This window comes from Rhineura floridana, chromosome 1 (assembly GCF_030035675.1).
Source record: "Rhineura floridana isolate rRhiFlo1 chromosome 1, rRhiFlo1.hap2, whole genome shotgun sequence".
NCBI lineage: Eukaryota > Metazoa > Chordata > Lepidosauria > Squamata > Rhineuridae > Rhineura > Rhineura floridana.
The window spans coordinates 10,817,275-10,839,702 of NC_084480.1; the positions used below are offsets into that span (position 1 = coordinate 10,817,275).

The 22,428-nt window shown below is 42.4% G+C and overlaps 1 protein-coding gene and 1 long non-coding RNA gene across 13 annotated transcripts in view; one reads left to right on the forward strand and one right to left on the reverse strand.

Annotated features, from left to right (window-relative positions):
* The window catches only part of LOC133378834 (E3 SUMO-protein ligase PIAS2-like), a 26,504-nt gene continuing 4,076 nt past the window's right edge, over window positions 1-22,428 (reverse strand). For 2 of the 11 annotated variants that reach the window (XM_061613463.1, XM_061613477.1), the window contains exons 2-4: window positions 11,073-11,314; window positions 8,874-9,007; window positions 4,942-7,215 (exon numbers count right to left, since the gene is read on the reverse strand). In XM_061613463.1, the coding sequence (XP_061469447.1) occupies window positions 5,590-6,645 (1,056 nt within the window). In that variant the 5' untranslated portion in view covers window positions 6,646-7,215; window positions 8,874-9,007; window positions 11,073-11,314 and the 3' untranslated portion in view covers window positions 4,942-5,589. The other 9 variants (XR_009761110.1, XR_009761109.1, XM_061613471.1 and 6 more) reach the window with 9 other exon arrangements.
* LOC133378904 (uncharacterized) overlaps window positions 16,590-22,428 on the forward strand; it is a 24,395-nt gene continuing 18,556 nt past the window's right edge. For both annotated transcript variants that reach the window (XR_009761112.1, XR_009761111.1), the window contains exon 1: window positions 16,590-16,681. This is a non-coding gene — a long non-coding RNA (uncharacterized LOC133378904). The remainder of the gene's footprint in view (window positions 16,682-22,428) is intronic.

Genomic DNA, 22,428 nt, shown 5'->3' on the forward strand with positions numbered 1-22,428 from the left:
AACAATAATCAGTCTGCATTTCAATTTTGCATTTTATATGCACTTTCTACAGAGTGCACATTTCTTCCAATTATTTTCAATACATTTTTGTGTAAAATATGCATTTCTTTTGCATTTTTAACATCAAATACCCATTTTTGTGTGCACTTTTTGCATGCCGAAGCAGCACTGCAAATCTGGAGGTGTGAAATTCGACTGGGAGTTGAGTTCTGAGCCACAAGCATATTTGGGAGCATCGGGTCAGTCCACTGGGAAAAGCAGACCAAACATTCTTCCTCCATCCATACAAGAAGGACAATCTCGTTGCCTTTCCTCCAGTGATTTCTATGCTTCCACTTCCTCCTGTACTTTCCACTTAATCACAGATTTCCTTCAGTTTGCATTAGTGCATTTTTACGTCTGCAGAATGCAACGAAAAGGGCCTTGTCTCAGTCTCTTTCCTCCAAGTGTGGAAGATCCGGTCAAAGAGGCCTTCATCTTATCTTCCACAGCTAACTTGCAATCTGCTAAAACATTGGTAGGGGGCAATGAGAAGGCAGAGAAGAAATGTCTGCTTAATTGCCATTAAACACAAGACGATTGATGGATTCCTGAAAGTTGTCTTCCTAAGGGAAGAAATGTACACCCTCATTTCATACTCATCAGTAATGTGACAATTTGCCAGAGTTAACGGGCTGCATATTTTCTTTACTTAAAGCAATAATGGCCAGTTTCAAAATTGCACGCAAAACGAAAAAAAAAAATCTTTATTTTAAAACTTGAGAGCCCACCAGCATGGTGAGTGGCGAGCATTGCTGCCCCCGCACTGCCTCCCTCCCTCTCCCATAGTGCCACTCTGCCCTGGCTAGTCTCTCTAGAAAAATCCATTTCTGCATCCCAAATTCCTGACCAAGAAATGGGATATGCAGCAGAAGGGAGACGTAGAGCCTGGCTTTGTGTCTCCCAGTGGGAATGGCAGTGCCTGCTCCAGGGTTGTAGCGGTCCTCCATGGCCAGGTATCCTCGGGGGGGGGGGTTCTTAAGTGAAAGGAAAGGAAAGGAAATGTGGCCTGCAATCCTCACACTTTTCTCATGCTGGAGCTGAATTCTGAGTGCTCCTTGCAAAGTTAAAAAGGAACATTGCTCAGTGCTGGAAAGCTTGTGAAAGATCTTCTAAACCAACGTTGACCCAACTTCTGCTCCATGAATCCCCTTTTATCTTTTCTCTGTAACTCGTTTTTGCCACGAAGGAAAAAAGCTTGGGATGGGGTAGGGGGAGATACAGAAGATATAAGTCAGACAATAGACCTCCTTAGTCATAGAATCATAGAATAGTAGAGTTGGAAGGATCCTGTAAGGCCATAGAGTCCAACTCACTGCTCAGTGCAGGAATCTAACTTAAAGCATACCAGACGGGTGGGTATCAAGATGCCTCTTCGATACCTCCAGCGTTGGAAAGCCCACCACCTCCCTAGGTCCATTGTCATACCACTAACAGTTAGGAAGTTTTTCCTGGTGTTCAACTGAAATCTGGCTTCCTGTAACTTGAGCCCATCATTCCATGTCCTGCACTCTGGGATGAGTGAGAAGAGATCCCGGCCCTTCTCTATGTGACAACCTTTCAAGTACTTGAAGAGTGCTATCATATCTCCCCTTAGTCTTCTCTTCTTAAGGCCCAGTTCTTTCAGTCTCTCCTCATAGGGCTTTGTTTCCAGTCCCCTGATCATCCTCATTGCCCTCCTCTGAACCTGTTCCAGTTTGTCTGCATCCTTCTTAAAGTGCAGTGTCCAGAACTGGATGCAGTATGCAAGATGAAGCCTAACCAGTACCGAATAGAGGGAAAATAGTACTTAAATGTGATTTGGAAACTATACTTCTGCTAATGCAGCCTAAAATAGCATTTACCTTTTTCGCAACCACATCACCCAGTTGACTCATATTCAGCTTCTGATCAGCAACAGTCCCAAGATCCTTCTTGCAAGTAGCCAAGAATCCCCCACCTTATAACTGTGCATTTGGCACTTCTCCCTGTCAAATTTATTCTGTTGTTTTCAGCCCAATGCTCTGGCTGCTGAAGATCATTTTGAATTTTGTTTCTGTCTTCCAGGATATTAGCTATCCCTCCCAATTTTGTATCCTCTGCAAATTTGGTAAGCATTCCCTGCACCTCCTCATCCAAGTCATTAATAAAAATGTTGAAGAGCACTGGGCCCAAGACTGAGCCCTGTGGTAGTAGTCACTGTGGGCAAAAAGCTTTCCTCTGTCTCTCTTGCCCCACAAAGAAAAGATTTTGGTGGTCAAGTAGTGATAATGTGGAAAGTTGAGAGGGGCTAGCAATTGGGAACAGCACTGGAGAAATGATTGTGGCAGGGACTTGCATTGGGATTGGATGGCAATGAATATTTTTAGAAGCTAACCAGGGCGCCTAGTGGGACTGTGAACAACCCCCTCCTCCTGATCCTGGGTTCTATCCAGTGCTTTGGAGCAGCCCCAATCTGACCCAGAACAATCCAGGGCCAACCTAGATCCTGAACTGATTTGAGGGCCTTGCAGAGTGCTTAATTAGGGTTTTAAAAACTAGTAAAAACCCATGGTTGGGAGTAGGAGGGAGATTGCTCTGAGGGACCCAATCTGATCAGGGCAATCCGGAGCTGCTTCAACCCACTGCAGCCAAACCCAAGTGGACCTGAATTGGCCTGATTCAGTTCAGGATCCGGGATGTGTCCGGAGCCAGTGCACATCCTTAGCTCCTACCATTGGGCCCCAGTCCCATCAAATTATGAACTTGGCTCCTGCTCATCCAGAGAATGGGAGCATTTAACCCATTTAGGCTCAACAACTATGGTTTAATGTGTTTGCTATACTGTTGCATTTCTTTATTCTAAAACATGCAATCTGTAACAAGATGGGGGGTGAGAAACCTCTGGCCCACAGGCCAATCTTGGCCTGGCACAGGGTCCAATGTGGCTTACAGGGCCGTTTCCCCAAACCACACCCACCTGTCAATCATGTGACATTACTGGGTGGGGTTCAATCATGCTGGATATTGCTTCATTAGTGCATTCCCCTGCAGGGAACATGCTGGTGAAACAAACCCATTCCCCCCATCCCTGCAAGTCAACTTTGACAGGTGGGCAGGGCAGTCCACCTATAAGTCACCTGGTATTAGATGAGTGACAGGTGGGTAGGCCTGCCAAAACAACAAAGTTAGCCCATGGGGTGGGTGGGAGATAATTATATGGCCTACTTGGCCATTGTTCCCTACCCATTATAGTGTTTTATGGCAGCCTGGCTAATATCAGAGATCAGGCTTTTTTTGATGGGACATGGAGGCAGCTGTTGGTCTGGCACGACATGCAGTGATGTTAGGAGGGCAGGGCTGTGCTGTGCTGTGCTTCACATGCTAGCCCAGCCTTTCCCAACTAGTGGGCCACCAGACGTTGTTGGACCACAACTCCCATCAGCCTCAGCTAGCATTGCCAATGGTCAGGAAAGATGGGAATTGTGGTCCAACAACACCTGGTGGCCCACTAGTTGGGAAAGGCTGTGCTAGAGTAATACATGCCTTTCCTTTGGGGTCTGCGGTTGATCTTTTGTTCTTTTACAGCATCAAAGAGCACTGTAGATGCATATGCAAGATTGTATTCTGGAAGAGAGGGCATCTACACCACTGCTGAAGGATTATTCATGTTTTAGGATGTTCTTCAGTTTCCACACATCTAGGCATAGCCATGCTGGGTTCAGGTGACAAACTGGTCTTTGTGCAACTCTTAGTAAGGGAAGAAGCCATGGTTGCGCTGATGCTAGGTGGACTATTTCTGAGAACCAGAGTCTCCCTGGACAGAATAGAGCGATGGCGACAACCAATGCCTATTTGCTTCAGATTCTGCATTAATATCCTCACTAGGAGAGGAGGGAAGGTGTAGAGCAGTCGGTGGCTTTGCTGTCATGGAAACATGAACTGCTCCCTCTGACAGAAATCAGGAAAACAATCTTGGGGTTTCACAGTTTATGGGGGAGGCAAGGGGTGGGTGGGTCAAAATGTCTCTGAATTGTTTTGAGCAAAGTTGGGTGGAGGCTTCATTCGAATGGATCCAAATCCTGATGGCTGAGCCAGCCCTCTTTGGAACTAAATACATGCCTGCATAAAGTGCAGCAACGGACAGACAACTGACTCATCCTAGGAGAGTCAAGTAATTGCATCCTGTTCAGAAAGCAGGGTATGGTTTGCCCTTGCTTGTCAATATGGACCTTTGCGGTGGTATTGCCTGTCTTGATGAGGGTGTGGGATTGGCAAGTCAAGTGCAGGAAGGTTTTAGGGCTAGCAAAGTCGTGTGAAGTTCCAGCCAGTTAATGCTGTGTTTGGACTCAGTTTATCAAGTTTACTGAACAAGTCCCAAGCAGTGCACTTCCTAGGCCCAGAGGATGGCGTCTGTGGTGATAAGGATAAGTACATAAGAAGAGCCTGCTGGATCAGGCCAGTGGCCCATCTAGTCCAGCATCTTGTTCTCACAGTGGCCAACCAGGTGCCTGGGGGAAGCCCGCAAGCAGGACCCGAGCGCAAGAACACTCTCCCCTCCTGAGGCTTCCGGCAACTGGTTTTCAGAAGCATGCTGCCTCTGACTAGGGTGGCACAGCACAGCCATCATGGCTAGTAGCCATTGATAGCCCTGTCCTCCATGAATCTGTCTAATCTTCTTTTAAAGCCATCCAAGCTGGTGGCCATTACTGCATCTTGTGGGAGCAAATTCCATAGTTTAACTATGCGCTGAGTAAACAAGTACTTCCTTTCGTCTATCCTGAATCTTCCAACATTCAGCTTCTTTGAATGTCCACGAGTTCTAGTATTATGAGAGAGGGAGAAGAACTTTTCTCTATCCACTTTCTCAATGCCATGCATAATTTTATACACTTCTATCATGTCTCCTCTGACCCGCCTTTTCTCTAAACTAAAAAGCCCCAAATGCTGCAACCTTTCCTCATAAGGGAGTCGCTCCATTCCCTTGATCATTCTGGTTGCCCTCTTCTGAACCTTTTCCAACTCTATAAAATCCTTTTTGAGATGAGGCGACCAGAACTGTACACAGTATTCCAAATGCGGCCGCACCATAGATTTAGATTTATACAACGGCATTATGATATCAGCTGTTTTATTTTCATGGAATTTCAAAATTTCATGGAATTTCATGGCATGGAATTTGCTTTTTTCACAGCTGCCGCACACTGGGTCAACATTTTCATCGTGCTGCCACTACAACCCCGACGTCTCTCTCCTGGTCGGTCACCGCCAGTTCAGACCCCATGAGCGTATATGTGAAATTCAGATGTTTTGCTCCAATATGCATAATTTTACACTTGTTTATATTGAATTGCATTTGCCATTTTTCCACCCATTCACTCAGTTTGGAGAGGTCTTTTTGGAGCTCTTCGCAATCCCTTTTTGTTTTAACAACCCTGAACAATTTAGTGTCGTCAGCAAACTTGGCCACTTCACTGCTCACTCCTAATTCTAGGTCATTAATGAACAAGTTGAAAAGTACAGGTCCCCATACCGATCCTTGAGGGACTCCACTTTCTACAGCCCTCCATTGGGAGAACTGTCCGTTTATTCCTACTCTCTGCTTCTTAACCAATTCCTTATCCACAAGAGGATCTCTCCTCTTATTCCATGACTGCTAAGCTTCCTCAGAAGCCTTTGGTGAGGTACCTTGTTAAAAGCTTTTTGAAAGTACACTATGTCCACTGGATCACCTCTATCTATATGCTTGTTGACACTCTCAAAGAATTCTAATAGGTTACCGAGACAGGACTTTCCCTTGCAGAAGCCATGCTGGCTCTGCTTCAGCAAGGCTTGTTCTTCTATGTGCTTAGTTAATCTAGCTTTAATAATACTTTCTACCAGTTTTCCAGGGACAGAAGTTAAGCTAACTGGCCTGTAATTTCCGGGATCCCCTCTGGATCCCCTTTTGAAGATTGGTGTTACATTTGCCACTTTCCAGTCCTCAGGCACAGAGGAGGACCCAAGGGACAAGTTACATATTTTAGTTAGCAGATCAGCAATTTCACCTTTGAGTTCTTTGAGAACTCTCAGGTGGATGTCATCTGGGCCCAGTGATTTGTCAGTTTTTATATTGTCTATTAAGCCCAGAACTTCCTCTCTCGTTACCACTATTTGTCTCAGTTCCTCAGAATCCCTTCCTGCAAATGTTAGTTCAGGTTCAGGGATCTGCCCTATATCTTCCACTGTGAAGACAGATGCAAAAAATTCATTTAGCTTCTCTGCAGTCTCATCATTCTTTAGTACACCTTTGACTCCCTTATCATCCAAGGGTCCAATCGCCTCCCTAGATGGTCTCCTGCTTTGAATGTATTTATAGAACTTTTTGTTGTTGGTTTTTATGTTCTTAGCAATGTGCTCCTCAAATTCTTTTTTAGCATTCCGTATTGTCTTCTTGCATTTCTTTTGCCAGAGTTTGTGTTCCTTTTTATTTTCTTCATTCGGACAAGATTTCCATTTTCTGAAGGAAGACTTTTTGCCTCTAAGAGCTTCCTTGACTTCGCTCGTTAACCATGCTGGCATCTTCTTGGCCCTGGCGGTACCTTTTCTGATCTGCGGTATGCACTCCAGTTGAGCTTCTAATATAGTTTTTAAACAACTTCCAAGCATTTTCCAGTGATGTGACCCTCTGGACTTTGTTTTTCAGCTTTCTTTTTACCAATCCCCTCATTTTTGTGAAGTTTCCTCTTTTGAAGTCAAATGTGACCGTGTTGGATTTTCTTGGCAATTGGCCATTTACATGTATGCTTAATTTAATAGCACTATGGTCACTGCTTCCAATCGGTTCAACAACACTTACATCTTGCACCAGGTCCCGGTCCCCACTGAGGATTAAGTCCAGGGTTGCTGTCCCTCTGGTCGGTTCCATGACCAACTGGTCTAGGGCACAGTCATTTAGAATATCTAGGTTGTTTTCATTCAGCCATCATGTGAATGATTGTTTCACTTATGGTGGCAATAAGAGGTAGCACCACTTTTTTTTGGCAATGCCATCCTGGAACACTAGGAATCACTAGGATATAATGGAAATGAGACCATGGAACAACCTCTGCAGGGAATCATGAGGCTTAAGGATAGAAATTGCTTCAGAAGGGAGAAAAGGAGTCTTTCCTATAGAAGAGTCTGAAACATTGAGATTCCTCTGTGATACGAGTCCTCTGATGACCACTCTTCTTCCTCCTAACCGAGGAAAGAGGGAATTTTTAAAACAAGTTTTACTGTGGTGGAATGCACTGCTGAATCAAACAGACACTGTGTCCAGAGGTGGAGTAGACCATTAACGTGGAATTCTTTATATTTTTAAATACAGAATTCTGTCAGATGCCAGTGGGTGGGAATCAGGAAATTACACCTTCAGACTCACCTGAAGTGTGAGAGAGAACCAAGGTGTGCTCGTGCTGGGACTCCAATGGACTTCTTTCTTCCATTGGGCTCAGCACTCAGTGGAGGAAGGTAAGTGTTTCCCCCTGTTGTGGATGTGCTTTCTTCCTGTTCTTTTATACATCTTGCTCAATATCAATCATTATGCCCTCTTTAACTCTCTGAATGAATTGAGCATGAAGGATAGTTGCAGAAAAATTTGGAATTGCACCATTCTGATCAGATACGGCCTTGAACACTGCCCTAACCTGAGGCAGACATTTGGAAGGCTGTAGGAGCTGGTATAGCACAGTGGGGAGGAGAACCTGGCTGGGAGTCCAAAGGCTGTGAGTTCAAATCCCCGCTCCTGTCTCCTGGGTGTCAAGGGCCGGCAAAAGATCACCCCCACAGGGAGTGGCTCAGGGGTTACATGCCCTGCCACCTGTGCAGCCATGGGCAAGCTGGCAGTTGCGGACAAGGAAAGGGCTGGCTTGTGCATCTGTGGCAAGCTGAGCAGGCCCTAGCCAGCTGGGGAGGACTAGCCTCAGAGGGAGGCAATGGTAAACCCCCCTCTGAATACCGCTTACCATGAAATCCCTATTCATAGGGTAGCCATAAGTCGGGATCGACTTGAAGGCAGCCCATTTCCATTTAGGAGTTGCTATCTGGCAAACATAGTCCCACTGCTATACAGGAACTGTTCTGATTGTATTGATTACTCTCTGCGGCCATCTGGTGGCCTGTGAGAGGAATGTCATTTTCCTTGGTATTTAATTACAAATGGGCTAAAAGTCTGCTGGGGCAGACCCAAATTGGACAAGGCTGCTAGACGCATCGCTCTGACCTGCCACATGAGAACATGAAGGAAGTCTGGACACACTGACAGGGCCTTCAATTGGCAGTTTTTCTTATCTGCTGAAGCTGGCTGCTGAGTTGAGTAGCGACATAACTCAAGTCATGCTTTGCTGGATCTTTAGGAGATTGCTCACACTGGGAGTTCCCTTTCTGACTTGGCATGGCAGGGAGGACTGACACTTTGGAAATGTAGCTCTTCAATGCATCACTGTTCTATCTGCGAACTTGGTTTCAGAACACTTTCCTGCTGGTGCTATGAGAAGCCGAGATGAAGGAAAGAGAAAATGAAAGCGGAACGGTTTTTGTTTCCTTTGTTTTTAGAGGGACAGTGAAGCTCAGAAAAAGAGGTCAAGAATAAGACTAGTAAGTAAGCAACAGGCTAAAGAGATGAATGGCGATTTGAAAGAACAGGCCTGGCAGATATGTGCCCTGTGGGGCGAGAGACAAAAAATCATGCCTGGCTTCTGAGCCAGACGGCGAGGGATGTGGGAAGCGCTGCAAGGAAGCAAAACTAGTCAAATGATCCCCGCCTCTTAAGCAAGTAGGAGTAAAAAGGTCAGCCTGGGTAACCTCCTGCATCAGTTGGGACAAGGGTTTCGTGGCCTGAATCCAAAGTTACTTACTTTCTATCTTGGTACACTGCGGGCTAACGACTTTCAGAGCCTCCTTCTTCGGCCTCATAGGGCACCAGGAACCATCCTCCTGGAATTTGATCTCATCTACATCCAAACATTCATTTAGAATTTCCATAAAGAGTCTGGAAAACAGCATCAAACATTACTAGTTTGTTTCCACTGATTGCTCTGATAGCGCCTCCGAGAGATGGTTGCCTTTGAAAGATACTTCAAAGATACTTCATCCTAAAGGGATGTCCCAGCGCCTCACCAAACCAAAAGGCAATTACCACCGTGAGCTACGGTTGACCAGCTGGTGTTAGGTTCTACAAATATTCATTCTGAGGCATTAGTAATGGACCACAGAGTGCTTTGACCCTGATAAGGTATGAGGGTTTGACGAACACTTACCATAGATTTTTTACATTTTTATAATATCCAAAATGGCTCAAAGTCCAAATGTAAAATCAGATTAACACATGGTTTAATAAAAAATTCTGATCATGACACAATAGCTAGTTAACCAGCCTGTGGATCAGGAGCCATGCAGCTTTACACCCATAAATTAACTGCATGTTGCCTCAATCATATAAAGTCATCCACAGAGCTCTACATGGGGCAAACAAAGGCCGAAGCCAGGTCTACAGCCTTGGAAGCTTGATGGCAATTTAAACGGTTATAAAACCCTTTGACACATTACATCTATATAGGCTCAAGGTGTAATGTTGGTTAAAGAATAAAATGAGTTATGGGATGCAAGTTCCAAGCTTCAAATCCAGATTAGCACCAGCCCTTTATGGCTTTATCACAACCAAATGCATGCCTCTGGGAGTACACTATGCTAGCTTTTTATTATTATTATTATTAATTTAATTTGTATCCTGCCCTTCCTCCCAGCAGGAGGCCAGGGCTGCAAACAAGGCACTAAAAATACTTTGAAACATCATAAAAACAAATCTTAAAATACATTTAAGACAAAACAGCATTAAAAACATTTTAAAAACTTTTTAAAAAGGGTTAAAAACATTATTAAAAAACCTATTAAGCAATTCTGACACAGACACAGACTGGGATAGCTCTCAACTTAAAAGGCTTGTTGAAACAGGAAAGTCTTCAAAAGGCGCCAAAAAGATAGAGATGGTGCCTGCCTAATATTCAAGGGGAGGGAATTCCACAGGGTAGGTGCTGCCACACTAAAGTTCCGTTTCCTATATTGTGCAGAACGAACCTCCTGATAAGAAGGTATCTGCAGGAGGCCCTCACCTGCAGAGCGCAGTGATCAGCTGGGTATGTAAGGGAAAAGACGGTCTTTCAGGTATCCTGGACCTGAGCTGTACAGCCAAGACTAGAACCTTGAACTTGGCCCGGTAGCAAATGGGCAGCTTAAGGAGCATATCCAAGCTAAAATTAAACACTAAAGTCTCACTTATTTCAATGGAAGAATTAAACATGTGCTACGTACTCCATTATTCCTGCTGAAATAAGCTGTACTAAATGACTGTGCCCTTAAAAGATTTACAGCTCAAATCCACCCAAAAGTAAGTCTCACTTTGTTCAGCTGAGCTTACTCCTAAATGTAACTGAGTAGGACTGCAGCCTTACAGTGCAATCCTATATATGTTTACTTAGAAGTAAACCCCAATGGGTTCAGTGGGACTTGCTTCCAGGTGTGCGTATAGGACTGCAGCCTTAGGCTGCAATCCAGTGCATGTCTACTTAGAAGTAAGCTCCACTGGGTTCAATGAGACCTACTCTCAGATAAATGTGCATTGGATTGCAGCCGTAGTAACTTAAGTTTGGGGAGGGAAGAAAGGACCACATCACTTTTTTACAAAAGAAGTTCCCTATGACAGAGTTGGAGTTGCTAGTCTAACCAAAGCACTGCTATGAGAAAACAGACTTGGTACGCAATCACACAGTACTTTGCCAGCTATTTTCCTCCAAACCAGAGAAGAAAAATTGGGGAAAAATCCAAGCTGTGAAAAAAGGACTTCAGAATCAGTGCAAATAATTCAAATTGATGCAGTACCAACCAAGTTTTGCAAATGTGTCCATTCACAGATCCATGACCTTCATCCCAGAGACGTGAGACATTTATGTGCAAAGCTGTATGGTAAAGGGTATAGCACCCCTTTGTACCGGCAAGCAAGGATTCCAAGAAGTTTAGATTACAGCAGATATGCCATCAAAAAAATTTCAACAACTTACTGGCAATGGAAAGAGCTTCCCATTTACTTTTATGCACAAGCTACTAGGGTAGTTATCTTCTTGAGCTGGTTTCTGCCAGGCATAACGTATGTGCAGAAGAGAATCTTGTTGAATGGCAACATGAATGCACATTAAAATGTACTCCAATTAAAGGAGGCATTTCTACGTTTATGTAAAGAAGATGAAGTCACCTCAGCTGAACTTGCACAGTGTAATCCCTTCTGCCTCCTGGCAAAAAGTCCCTGTTGCAACAAAAGTAGACGTTATTTAGACAATAAGGTTGCTTTATCTCAACAAGTCAACCCCTCACACAGAGATTACTTTCCTAATCCCTGAATTGTAACATTACGTTGCTTTTGTGAGTGTAGGTATCAATACATACAGAGGTAGATAAACATATATACACACACTGGACAGCATAAGATCAAATGTAACCATTTTCCACGGACAGCAATGAGCCAAGCTATTTGTAAACAATACATGGCTAGTTTTCTTAGCTGTCTCTGTGGAGACAAACCTGTAGGAAAGCTGCCAAATATGCTCTGAAGCATCAAAAGAACCACAACCAAATTCATAAGTACTTCCAAGTGTCATTTTTGCTAGATCCATTCATGGTATTTGAGGGGAATGACAGACTGCAGCCTCAGTGATATATAACTACATATTACTGATTGTCACTCAGCATATTCATATACATTACATGCAAATGAACATATAATTTAACTGCTGTCATACAGTTTTTCATATTTCCAATAGGATTCTCATTTCTGAACAAGCTGCCCACTCACACTGTAGTCTTGGAAGAACATGTTCATGCTACCAGATTGTTAACTGAAACACAGAACTATTTTGCCTAGAAGTAGTTCTTAGGGTTTCCAAGTAACCTGCAGGAATCTGCTAATTCATATGGCAGAAAGGATGCCCAGAGGTAGATCAAGTGGTCTCTTACAAAATTCCATTCTTCTGCAATTTTGTCAAATAAAGTTAACCAAATCTGAGATGAGAGAACTCAGGCTAAACATTCTGCTATTACGGGGAAATGCAGATTTCTCTGACTTGTTGAGGTGTTAAAAGCAAAGATAAAGAACTTTTCTTGGAACCTCTGAATGCTGCTCTGTACTGCAAAGAGAAAGAGAGAGGGAGGGAGGGAGACATGAAAAGAGCTTTTAGCTGTAATCTATTGACAAAGTTCAGAGATTGCAGAGAGCAGTAAGAGCCTTGTAATTTCCAGATTTCACAGAAGACTTTCAAATAACAGAGATGTACAGCTTTCAAATCTTCAACCCAGATTAAGTGCATAGACCACCATACTTCTGCGTTTATATGGATTTAACAGTGCGCCTTGTACTATCAGTATCCCAAACAATTATATTCTGTACACTTCAGTAGCTTGGAAAGCTAACAGCTTTATAGTCATCATAAATGAGGACAGTTGTGATGTCTTGGAAGTTGACACACTGTAACAAGTATTATAAGAGGAAGGTGGCCCCCAAGTGAAAATGGTTAAGTGATTTGCACTCCTCATAAATACTGAAATAATTCCATAGCTAGAATTTTGCTAGTCAAAGGATAACACACCAACATAGTCAATACTGCAGGATGTACACATTTAGTGATACACACTAAAGACTAACAAAATCTAGCTTGCAATAATGAAAGCTAATTGGACCGATGCATTTAGGATTGAGTTCATTTTAACATTTTAATTTCTATTTTGTACACTAATTTCTTCAGGTTCCTTGACTATTTGCATTCCTTTAACTCTAGATCAAGGAGTCATGCTTGTCCACAACCCCCCCCCTCAATAAAACACAGATAAAAGAGAGAGAGAGAAAAGGGAGCCAAGAACAAAAGGAGGAGAAAGGGGGAAAGCAGGACAAACTAGAGAGATGGGGATAGAAGAGGCAAAACTCAGGAGCAGAACATTAAAAGGCGAGGACAGAAAAAAGCAGGAGCCAAGAACTAAGGTGGAGAGCAGGAAAAATCACGGCTGAATGATGGCGGAGAGGATAGTGGAGACAGAAAGAATGCATGAAAAAAAGTGCTGTCTCTCTAAACCAACCAAATTATGTTGTGATATTCTAACACTTACCTAAGCTTGTAGGTTTGATGAGAACATCAAGCACATCATAGAATGGGAGGCTCTTCAGCTGAACATCAGGATGCACAGGTGGAACTGGAGGTGACGGCTGCTGCATCTCAAAGCGAGGCTTTGTGTCCTGAAGTAGCACTGAACTAAGAGGCGAGGAAGGGGATTGAGGAGCAACTGAAGTAGACGGTAACGGATGCAGGCCAGCAGCCGCTAAATCAGGTTCTACTGGAGATGAGCTGCTGTCCAAACTGAAGACAGAAGGTTTTACAGTAGACAAGTCAGAAAGACCTTCTATTGTCCTGGGATATCGGCGCCTGTAGAGTTCTCGGATCTTTATCTGAACTGCTGGGCTGCAGCCACTCTTCAGCAAGTGCAATGCCCTCATCAGGAGGTCATGTTTGCGTCCACTTTTATTATGTCCAGCAAAGCCCAACAGCACTTGTAGTTCAGAGACCCGAAAACTTGATACCATATTCTAAGAGGAGAAATAGAAGAACAGTATATCAAATAGACATAATATATCATATTGAGAGGACTGAACATAAAGGTATGAAAATAAACAATGGGATTACAAATATACCTTAGGAGACCCCCTTTCAGTCTTACCTGCATCATCCAATAACACTGTCATATAATATATGGAGATGTCAAGCCAAGCCTTCATGGTTTAGTCTCATTTACAGAAAACACCATCAACACATTGTGGAAACATTACAGAAAAATATGGTCACTATACATGGAGTGGTTCCTACTTTTGGCAAGATCTAAAACTACTATAACAGAGTTTAAGAGGATTTGTTTTCTCAAATACAGGGCCAGATTTCCAAAAAGTTGGGGAAAACCAACCAACACAAAAGCTCCATCTGAACTGGTTAACATAGTAGGCCTTATCTCCTCTGTTCCATATAAACCTTTATGCTAGAAAAGTAGAAATTTATTGTTTGTAAAAACCCAACGCGTTTCAGCCTGTTGATTTTCAGGCCTTCGTCAGGGGAAATCAGGCTAGCGAGAAGTTCAAATGAGCAGACTGCTTACAACAATATAGACGCCTCCAATATATTGTTGTAAGCAGTCTGCTCATTTGAACTTCTCGCTAGCCTGAATTCCCCTGACGAAGGCCTGAAAATCAACAGGCTGAAACGCGTTGGGTTTTTACAAACAATAAATTTCTACTTTTCTAGCATCTTGGTTTCTGCCCCCCTTTTCTTCCTGGTTTGGATGCTAGCCACTTTCTGTCGTCCCATCATAAACCTTTAACAACTAGACTGTTCAGAGCTCAAATAGCAAAGGCAAATGAGGAGATATTCTTGGTGGCTACCCCGCAGGTGAAGAACTTCCCTTTCCTTGAAGATCCATCTGTCCAACCCCCCCCCTCCCAAATGTGTTCTGGAAGCACTGGATGACTTTCCTATTCTAGCTGGTTTTTAACAGCTGGACTTGATCAGAGATAGGGTATAATGTCTATACTAAGCATGAGTACGGGTAACTTAAATAATCACATGTTCTTCCCTGTTTATTCCTGCTGTCTCCTCTGTGTCTATTTCTAGATCAAAATCCCCCTGAGACAGTGCAGTGTCTTCTCATTCTTTGAGAAGTGCAATGTACGTGGATGGGCCAACAATTAACAACATTTAACTGGAATGGTCAGATACAGCATGCTTCTGAATACCAGTTTCTAGAAACCACTGGGTGTGTGCTGTTGTGTTCAGGTCCTGCTTGCAGGCACGTGGTTGGCCACTGTGTGAACAGGATGCTGGACTAGATGGGCTATTGGCCTTATCCAGCTGGTTCCTCTTATGTTATGGATTATCTCTTTTCAAAATCCGATACCTCCCACGAACCAGTGAGGGCAGGTTTGTTGAAATGTTTTGTTCTCATTTTTTGTTCTTTACACTTGAAAATAGCTTCTTTCCATCTGTCAACCAAGATGTGAAAGCTCTGCAGGAAAGCTCTTTGCACTTTCAGTGTTTAAAACAAGCTAAATCAGAATTAACATCTTTTAAAAATGTGGTCTATATGTTTAAGACAGCATAACCAGCTGCCTACATTGTAACAAATACAGGAAATCACAGCCACAACCAGTAGCTTGGCCATGATAATTTCTACTTTTGCTTCAGTTGTACAGCAAAGGAATACAGACACAAATATATTGGCCGCACCAGACAGAACTAGTATTACACACAGTCATTTTATTATTTATACAGCAAAACAATACAGATGATGCTTCACAGTAACAAAAGCAAAAGAAAGCAAGCCACTGCTCTGCTTACCGCCTCCTCAGATTAAACAGTGGGTGAGACAGACTTGTGCATTACCAACAGAGCTGTCAGTGTAAACTACTAGAAAAGGAACAGGGCTTGCCCCAGTGAAGAACTGTACCATAGATACTCCAGGCCACAATGTAAATTAAGCCAGTAGTAGAAGTAAGTGTGATAACACTAACATTTGTACAGCGCTTTCAAGTATTAAAAAAGCTTCACATACAACACCCCTGTAATGCAAGTCACTACTACAATCCCCCATACTATGTGTATGCATGTGGGGGGGCTTTCTGGTTGTAACTCTTAGCCATGATGCTACAACTCTCATGTACGTGTGGAAGCTGGAGGAAGTGAGTATACTCGTTTGTTTTCCTCAGTGGATAGTTTCGCCACCAAAGTAATATCCACTTTTTTAAAAATTGCATATTCATTCCTCTACAACAAGAAACATTAATTAAGAATGTATACTTCCTAAATAGTTATGATTGGAGGCAAGTTTCTGCATTCTCACTTCTCTGGTTCAACCCATGCAGATGAAAACAGCAGCAGTTCCATTTTATGTGTGTTGTTTTGTTCTTATAAAGAGTTATTCAGTTCAGTGCTTTCTTTCATGCAAAAAGGTTTTAAAAACAGAAAAAAGTTGGCTGCTATGGCAGTTCTCACAATTGGGAGAGGCTTTGCAGTTATATTACAGAATTAAGCAAAAATGCAACATTCAATGAAATTAAAATTAGCAATAGTTGTGTAGGTTGCTTAGAGTCAAGTGGAAGCACTACTGCTTTATCAGAGTTTTATATGTACAATGTTGCTAACACAAAATATTCTGAACATTACAACAATTTGTAATGAAGATGCTGGAGTTTTGCACACAAGCATTTAGTAGCTTTGCATAATTGGTTTAGAAAATGGATAGTCCCTCTTTGCTTTGGAAGGAAAATTTTACCCAGGAGTTCCTGACAACCATAACTATACTGAGGATTAAACACTCCCTCAATGTATTCCTATTTTGAAATATTTACAATGCTGACCTGTCTCAGTCAGCTGAAGATCACAGGATGCTTGGCAGTCATACCAGCAGAACTGCACAATGTGACAAACTGGTGCCATGTTGGTGTGATATCCTTCATGAGCTGCCATAACCAGCCTGCTTGAAGAAAAGGATACTCATAAGCTCCATTTGTAGCAATGCCTGCCAGGCACAGAAAGCCAGAAGACGCCCAAGAGCTGAAGGAAGGCTTGTAACTGCTTTCTTTGAGGTATGGTCGGTAACTTCTCTTTTTGTATTTCAGCACCAACGAAAACATGCTTATTTACACAGACGCTTGTATGCTCTTCTAGTTGCAAGAGGTCGTTTTAACAGGATGCTTTAAGGATAATGTATTATACAGCCACGAGAGTGGCTGTATACTATACTCAGCAGGGATTTTTCACATTCCGCAATGTTAAATGGAAAATACCCCCCAATGCCATTCTGATGCTTCCCATAAGCTCATTTCAAAACAAAACCTTACAAAACTTATAGTTCTGAACTCAGAAACGCTTGCTTAACAACCCTGTCAATTTTCATGGCGATACACAAAACAGTCAGAGAGAATCGAGAGTTCAAAGTTTAAAAAGAAAGAAAAAAACTCAGAGCCCTTTTGGACTTTTTTATGCTCAGAGGCACATGTTACCAAATTCTTCCAAGCTACACAGCAAGTGGATTGGACTGTGAAAGACCAACCCAAATTGTGTTTGCATTTTGACAACTTTGTCGGGCAGTACAGTATCTCAGAGAGGAGTTCAGGTCTCCTGCTTCCCTGGTGCATTCACTATAGCTGCCCAATTTCCCTGCTTTTTAAAGTTTGGTAGAACTATCTGTGGGCTATAGGTACATTCTTAAACCGCAAGGTTTTTTTGCCTATTAGTGAATTTATTTATATACCACCTAATGTCAAAATAGACTTGAGTGGTTTAAACTAGTTATACACAAATTGCTGCCCCAGAGAGGAAGGATGGGGGTGAAGTTACAAGAGGGCAGATTTCTGTTGAACATTAACAGAAAGTTCTTGACAAGAAGAGCCAATTGTCAATGGAACCAACTGCTTAGAGGGATAGGTTGGCTCTCCCTTGCTGGGAGTTTCATTCTGTTTAGATATTTTCCTGCTGTTTTTGTATTTTGTCATACTGGTGGGTGCAGTTTTAAAACTGAGTTATTGTGCCCTGCCCTGGGACTGCTTGTGACAAAATGCAGGTTGTTTTTTTAAAAATAGACACCTTTGCTCCCCCAGCACCACCTGCATTTGACACCAAAGCCAGGAGTTGTGAGAGCAGCTCAGTGAGGAAATCCTGGCCTTTGAGGGGCTATCCTACTGGAGGTAAGGGCAGGATATAAATTTAGTAACTAACCAACCTATTTCCAGGCCAGTAGATTCATCTGCAGAGTAGCAGTTGGAACATCTGAGAACGTATTACACCTTTGCCCCATTCTAATAACTCTTGTGTATTTTATTGTTGTGCCTCTTGCTGGGAGGAAGGGTGGGATATAAATCAAATAATAAATATTAAGCCAACTCAAGAACTTCAGTTAGTAAACTGAGTATAAATACTTCAGAACAAATAATGAAATGCACGCTTAGGGTTTCCACTCCAAGCAAGCCTACAAAAGAACCTGGTACTCTACAGAAAATGTAACTTTGGTATCACAGCACACTCTCAAGTGCCCTGCTTGTATAGGAAGAACAGTAAGGGAACACAAGACTCACCCCCTTCCAATTTTATCCTGTCTGTTTCAAAATACTCAGGGTAACTACTTAAAAGGTGCTTCATCCTGGACGAGGGGCTTATATTCCGGCTATCCATCACCCTTCAGTGATAGTACTATATTTTTTAAAGAACATATATATGACTATAATGTACTCATTTCATGGTATATTATGTGCACTGGCCTTATTTTTGTTTTAGAAAGAAGCCATGATCCATGAAATGCAACATTTGTTTTTAACGTCATGTACTTGGCTAAAACGGTTCTAAACCCGAGAGATTTATTAAAAGTTAATGATATCCAGCTTAATACTGCAGGAATGGCATGTTCAGTGACTTCAATCAGCACATCGCCATTGTTCATGGATTTCCCCTCTTTTAATATTTTATACTAACTCAGTTTCTTTCTGGCCTGGTCAACAATTGTTTTAGCCTTTTAGTTTCAAGTAATCATTTCATACGCAAATGATATCATTGAGGGACAAATTTGAGGCGGCTTTGTGGGATAGTTTAAGAACATAAACGGTGTTTAAATAATCCTCTTCTATACATGGGCAATTTACAGAATCCTTTCAGCAGTAGAATTTGTATTCAGTTCACATTAAGCTAGTTTTATTATTGAAATAATACCTATTACAGTTCTAACTCTCTGTATGCAGTTGTATTTTTAGAAGAGTGTGGCGTGTTTTTCATGATAATTTGGGGTAATCTTACTTGTAAGTTAGAAGCTGCCGAGGCAGCTTTCTGTTGTTTCTTAGCTATGTAGCTTGCTCATCTTAATTGGCGATGTTTTATTAAAGGGGTCACCGTGTTTGTGTCTGGAAAACAAAAAATAGTAGGAAAACATAGTAGCATGGAGAATGGCTATGGAGGTTTATTATTTGAGACTTAGATGTTAATGTGTTTACCAAACATTTTGGTAAAACAAAATTGAAGAGGGTGGAGTTAGAATAGGACAGCAAAATTCCCCTGTATTCAAGATGAGCAGAGTTGGTTATCTGACCAGTCAGGCAAAAAATGACATTGATCAGTCAGATGTCAACTAGTGCTCAAGAATTCATAAAGAATGAATTAGAATAGAGGAGTTACCCGTGAAGTTTTAACAACATATTTCACTACTATCTGGAAACAAATGACATTCTACACATAATGAACAGGAATTGCTGCAACTTTTCAGTGTTTTAAGTCTATAACACCAAACACCAAAAGCTAGCCTGTTCTTCCCCATCATTTTTGTCCTGTAACATAAAAAAGAAACTTAACTTTACATCTCTACTTTGAAATCTCCATATTGGTGTTCAAATTAAGCCAAGAACATTTTTTTTCTTCTAAAAACATTCCAACTTATTACAGGAGATTTACACAACAGACTACCCGATTATGTAGGAGCTGAGGGGGCACACAATGTTTTGAGCACTGTCACCTATTACTACTGCAAAGATTTCTTGTGTTCCCCAATTCCTGCAATTAGAGGAAAAGACAAAAGTAACTTGTACTCTGCTGCTGGCTACAAAGCCATTCTCTGCATCATGAAATCTTGACCAAGTTCAGACAACAGATGGCCAACCAGGAGTTCTACACAATCAAATCCTCACTTAATGAACCAGAATATGCACAAACTCCATACAACTGCATACAGTCCCTTCTCTCCTACTTCGTATCGCCTTTCGCATGAGCATGGAAACACAGCAGGAAGCCGCAGTTAACCACAATTTCCACTTGTGTGCAAACCAGGAACTATGGTTAACTACTCCATTATGCATTGACCACAGTAAACCACCACTCTACAAACCATCAAGCTAAATATTTCACTACATTCAAGCTGCAGTACTGCTGAAGTTACCCAATAATTACAAGTAAGATTCCCAGTTTGGCATAATTTAACAGAACCATTAGATAGTTGACTAAATGCTACTTCTTATTGCTGGTCAACCAGCAGTAATAATCATAATCAAGTGAAGTGTTAACTGGTATACCACCTACTCAGTTCAGCTTTCCTTTGGTCACTGGCATGCATCTCTGTGGCTAAGCAGCCAACAGAATCTTGCAATATAGGAAACAGTTGGAAAGATTTATGAAGCCCTTGGGAGCGGTCATCAGGAGATTTGGGGTGAAGTGTCAGCAGTACGCTGATGATACCCAGCTCTATTTCTCTGTAACATCTGAATTGGGAGAGGCTGTGCAAGCCCTGGACAACTGCCTGGACTCGGTGGTGGGCTGGATGAGGGCCAGTAAACTGTGTGTGAATCCTAGCAAGATGGAGGTACTATGGGTTGGTGGTTCAGATGATTGGTCAGTTGCCTGCTTTGGATGGGGTTGTACTCCCTCTGAAAGAGCAGGTTCGTAGTCTGGGGGTGCTCCTGGATCCATCTTTGTCACTAGGGACCCAGGTGACCTCCATGGCTAGCCTTTTACCAGCTTCGGCTGGTACGACAACTGCAGCCTTTTGTGAACTGGGATAGCCTGACCACTGTTGTCCACGCACTGGTAACCTCTAGGCTTGATTACTGTATTGTGCTCTACGTTGTGCTGCCCTTGAGGTTGGTCCGGAAGCTGCAGCTGGTATAAAATGCGGCGGCAAGACTGCTCACTGCGGCAGGGTATCGCCAATATGTCACCCCGCTGCTGAAAGAATTCCATTGGCTGCCCATTTGCTACCGGGCCAAGTTCTAGTCTTGGTGTACAAAGCCCTATACAGCTTGGGACCAGGATACCTGAAAGACTGTCTTACTCCTTATATACCCAGTCGATCCCTACGCTCTGCAGGTGAGGGCCTCCTGCAGATACCATCTTATCAGGAGGTCTGTTCTGCACAACATAGGAAATGGACCTTTAATGTGGTGGCACCTACCCTGTGGAATCCCGTCTCCTTAAATATTAGACAGGCACTATCTCTGTTATCTTTTTGACGCCTATGGAAGACCTTCCCCTTTCAACAAGCCTTTTCAGTTGAGACCTTATCCCAGTCCGAGTCTGTTGCAATTGCTTTTTAATATGTTTTTAAACCTTTTTTTAAAAGAACAATATGTTTTTAACCTTCTTCTAAACAATGTCTTGAAAGCGTTTAAAAAAATGTTTTTAAACATGTTTTGTTTTAATGTCATTTAAAGTCTGTTTTTATGATGTTTTAAAGTGTTTTTAGTGCTTTTGTTTGCAGCCCTGGGCTCCTGCTGGGAGGAAGGGCAGGATATAAATCAAATAATAAATAAGTAACTAAAATAAGATTTAAGGGAGGAAAAGCAGTGATATTCCACTAACTCTGCTTTTCTTCTCCCAATACTTAACCAGTCTGAAAAACAAAAACACCCTCAAACAAAAAAAATACATGCCACAACATAAAATCAGAAATATATTCAGTAGATTAAGGAAAACATGAGTTCTGGTTTCCTCTCTGAAGCAGTGAACCATCAAACCACCTGTTAGGAAGACTGTTGCTGAGTGGTAGAGCACATCCTCTACACGCAGAAGACCCCAGGTTTAGTCTCCGGCATCACCAGGTAGGGCTGTGACAGACTCCCAACTGAAAGCCTAGGAGAGCTACAGCCTGAGCTACAAGGACCAACTGTCTGACAGTAAAAGGCAGATTCCCAGGTCCCTAGTATAAAGATTAAATCCCTGACATTTAAATGAAATACAGAACTCTGAATCAAGTCATGTAGTGGAGGAAGTTCAGCATTACACACAAGACGACTTTACACCTTCACTAATGCAAGCTCCTGTGGGATACAAGGAATGTTCAGATAATCACAAGACTCTGAAGAAATGTTTACACAGATACTGACACACAGTTTGGCTAACAAACATTCTGCAAGGTTATTCCTGCCCAGTGGTTTCCCACAATGCTGTGTTTTAGCAACTATAACCTGTAGGTGCATCAGCACAAAGAGGCAGAATATTCTCTAGGTCAGTGGTTCTTAACCTTTTCCACTGCCAGCACCCCTTGGATTTCCAAAATATGCTCTCGCACCCCCTGAAAAAATACCATTCATTTTTAAATTGAATTTAATTTTAATGTGTGTTTTAACTTAGCTAAGATTAAATGAATTTTTAAAATCTCTTGAACAACGCCTCGCACCCCTAGAAAAAGTATCTCACACCCCCAGGGGGGGTGCACCCCAGGTTAAGAACCACTGCTCTAAGTGATGCTGTCTTTATCATATAATCAGATTAAAACAGCATAGCATGAACCGAAGAGATCATGGACACAGTCTATCTTTCTATACACAGTATGCTCCATTTGAGCTCTAAATTGTGACTACCC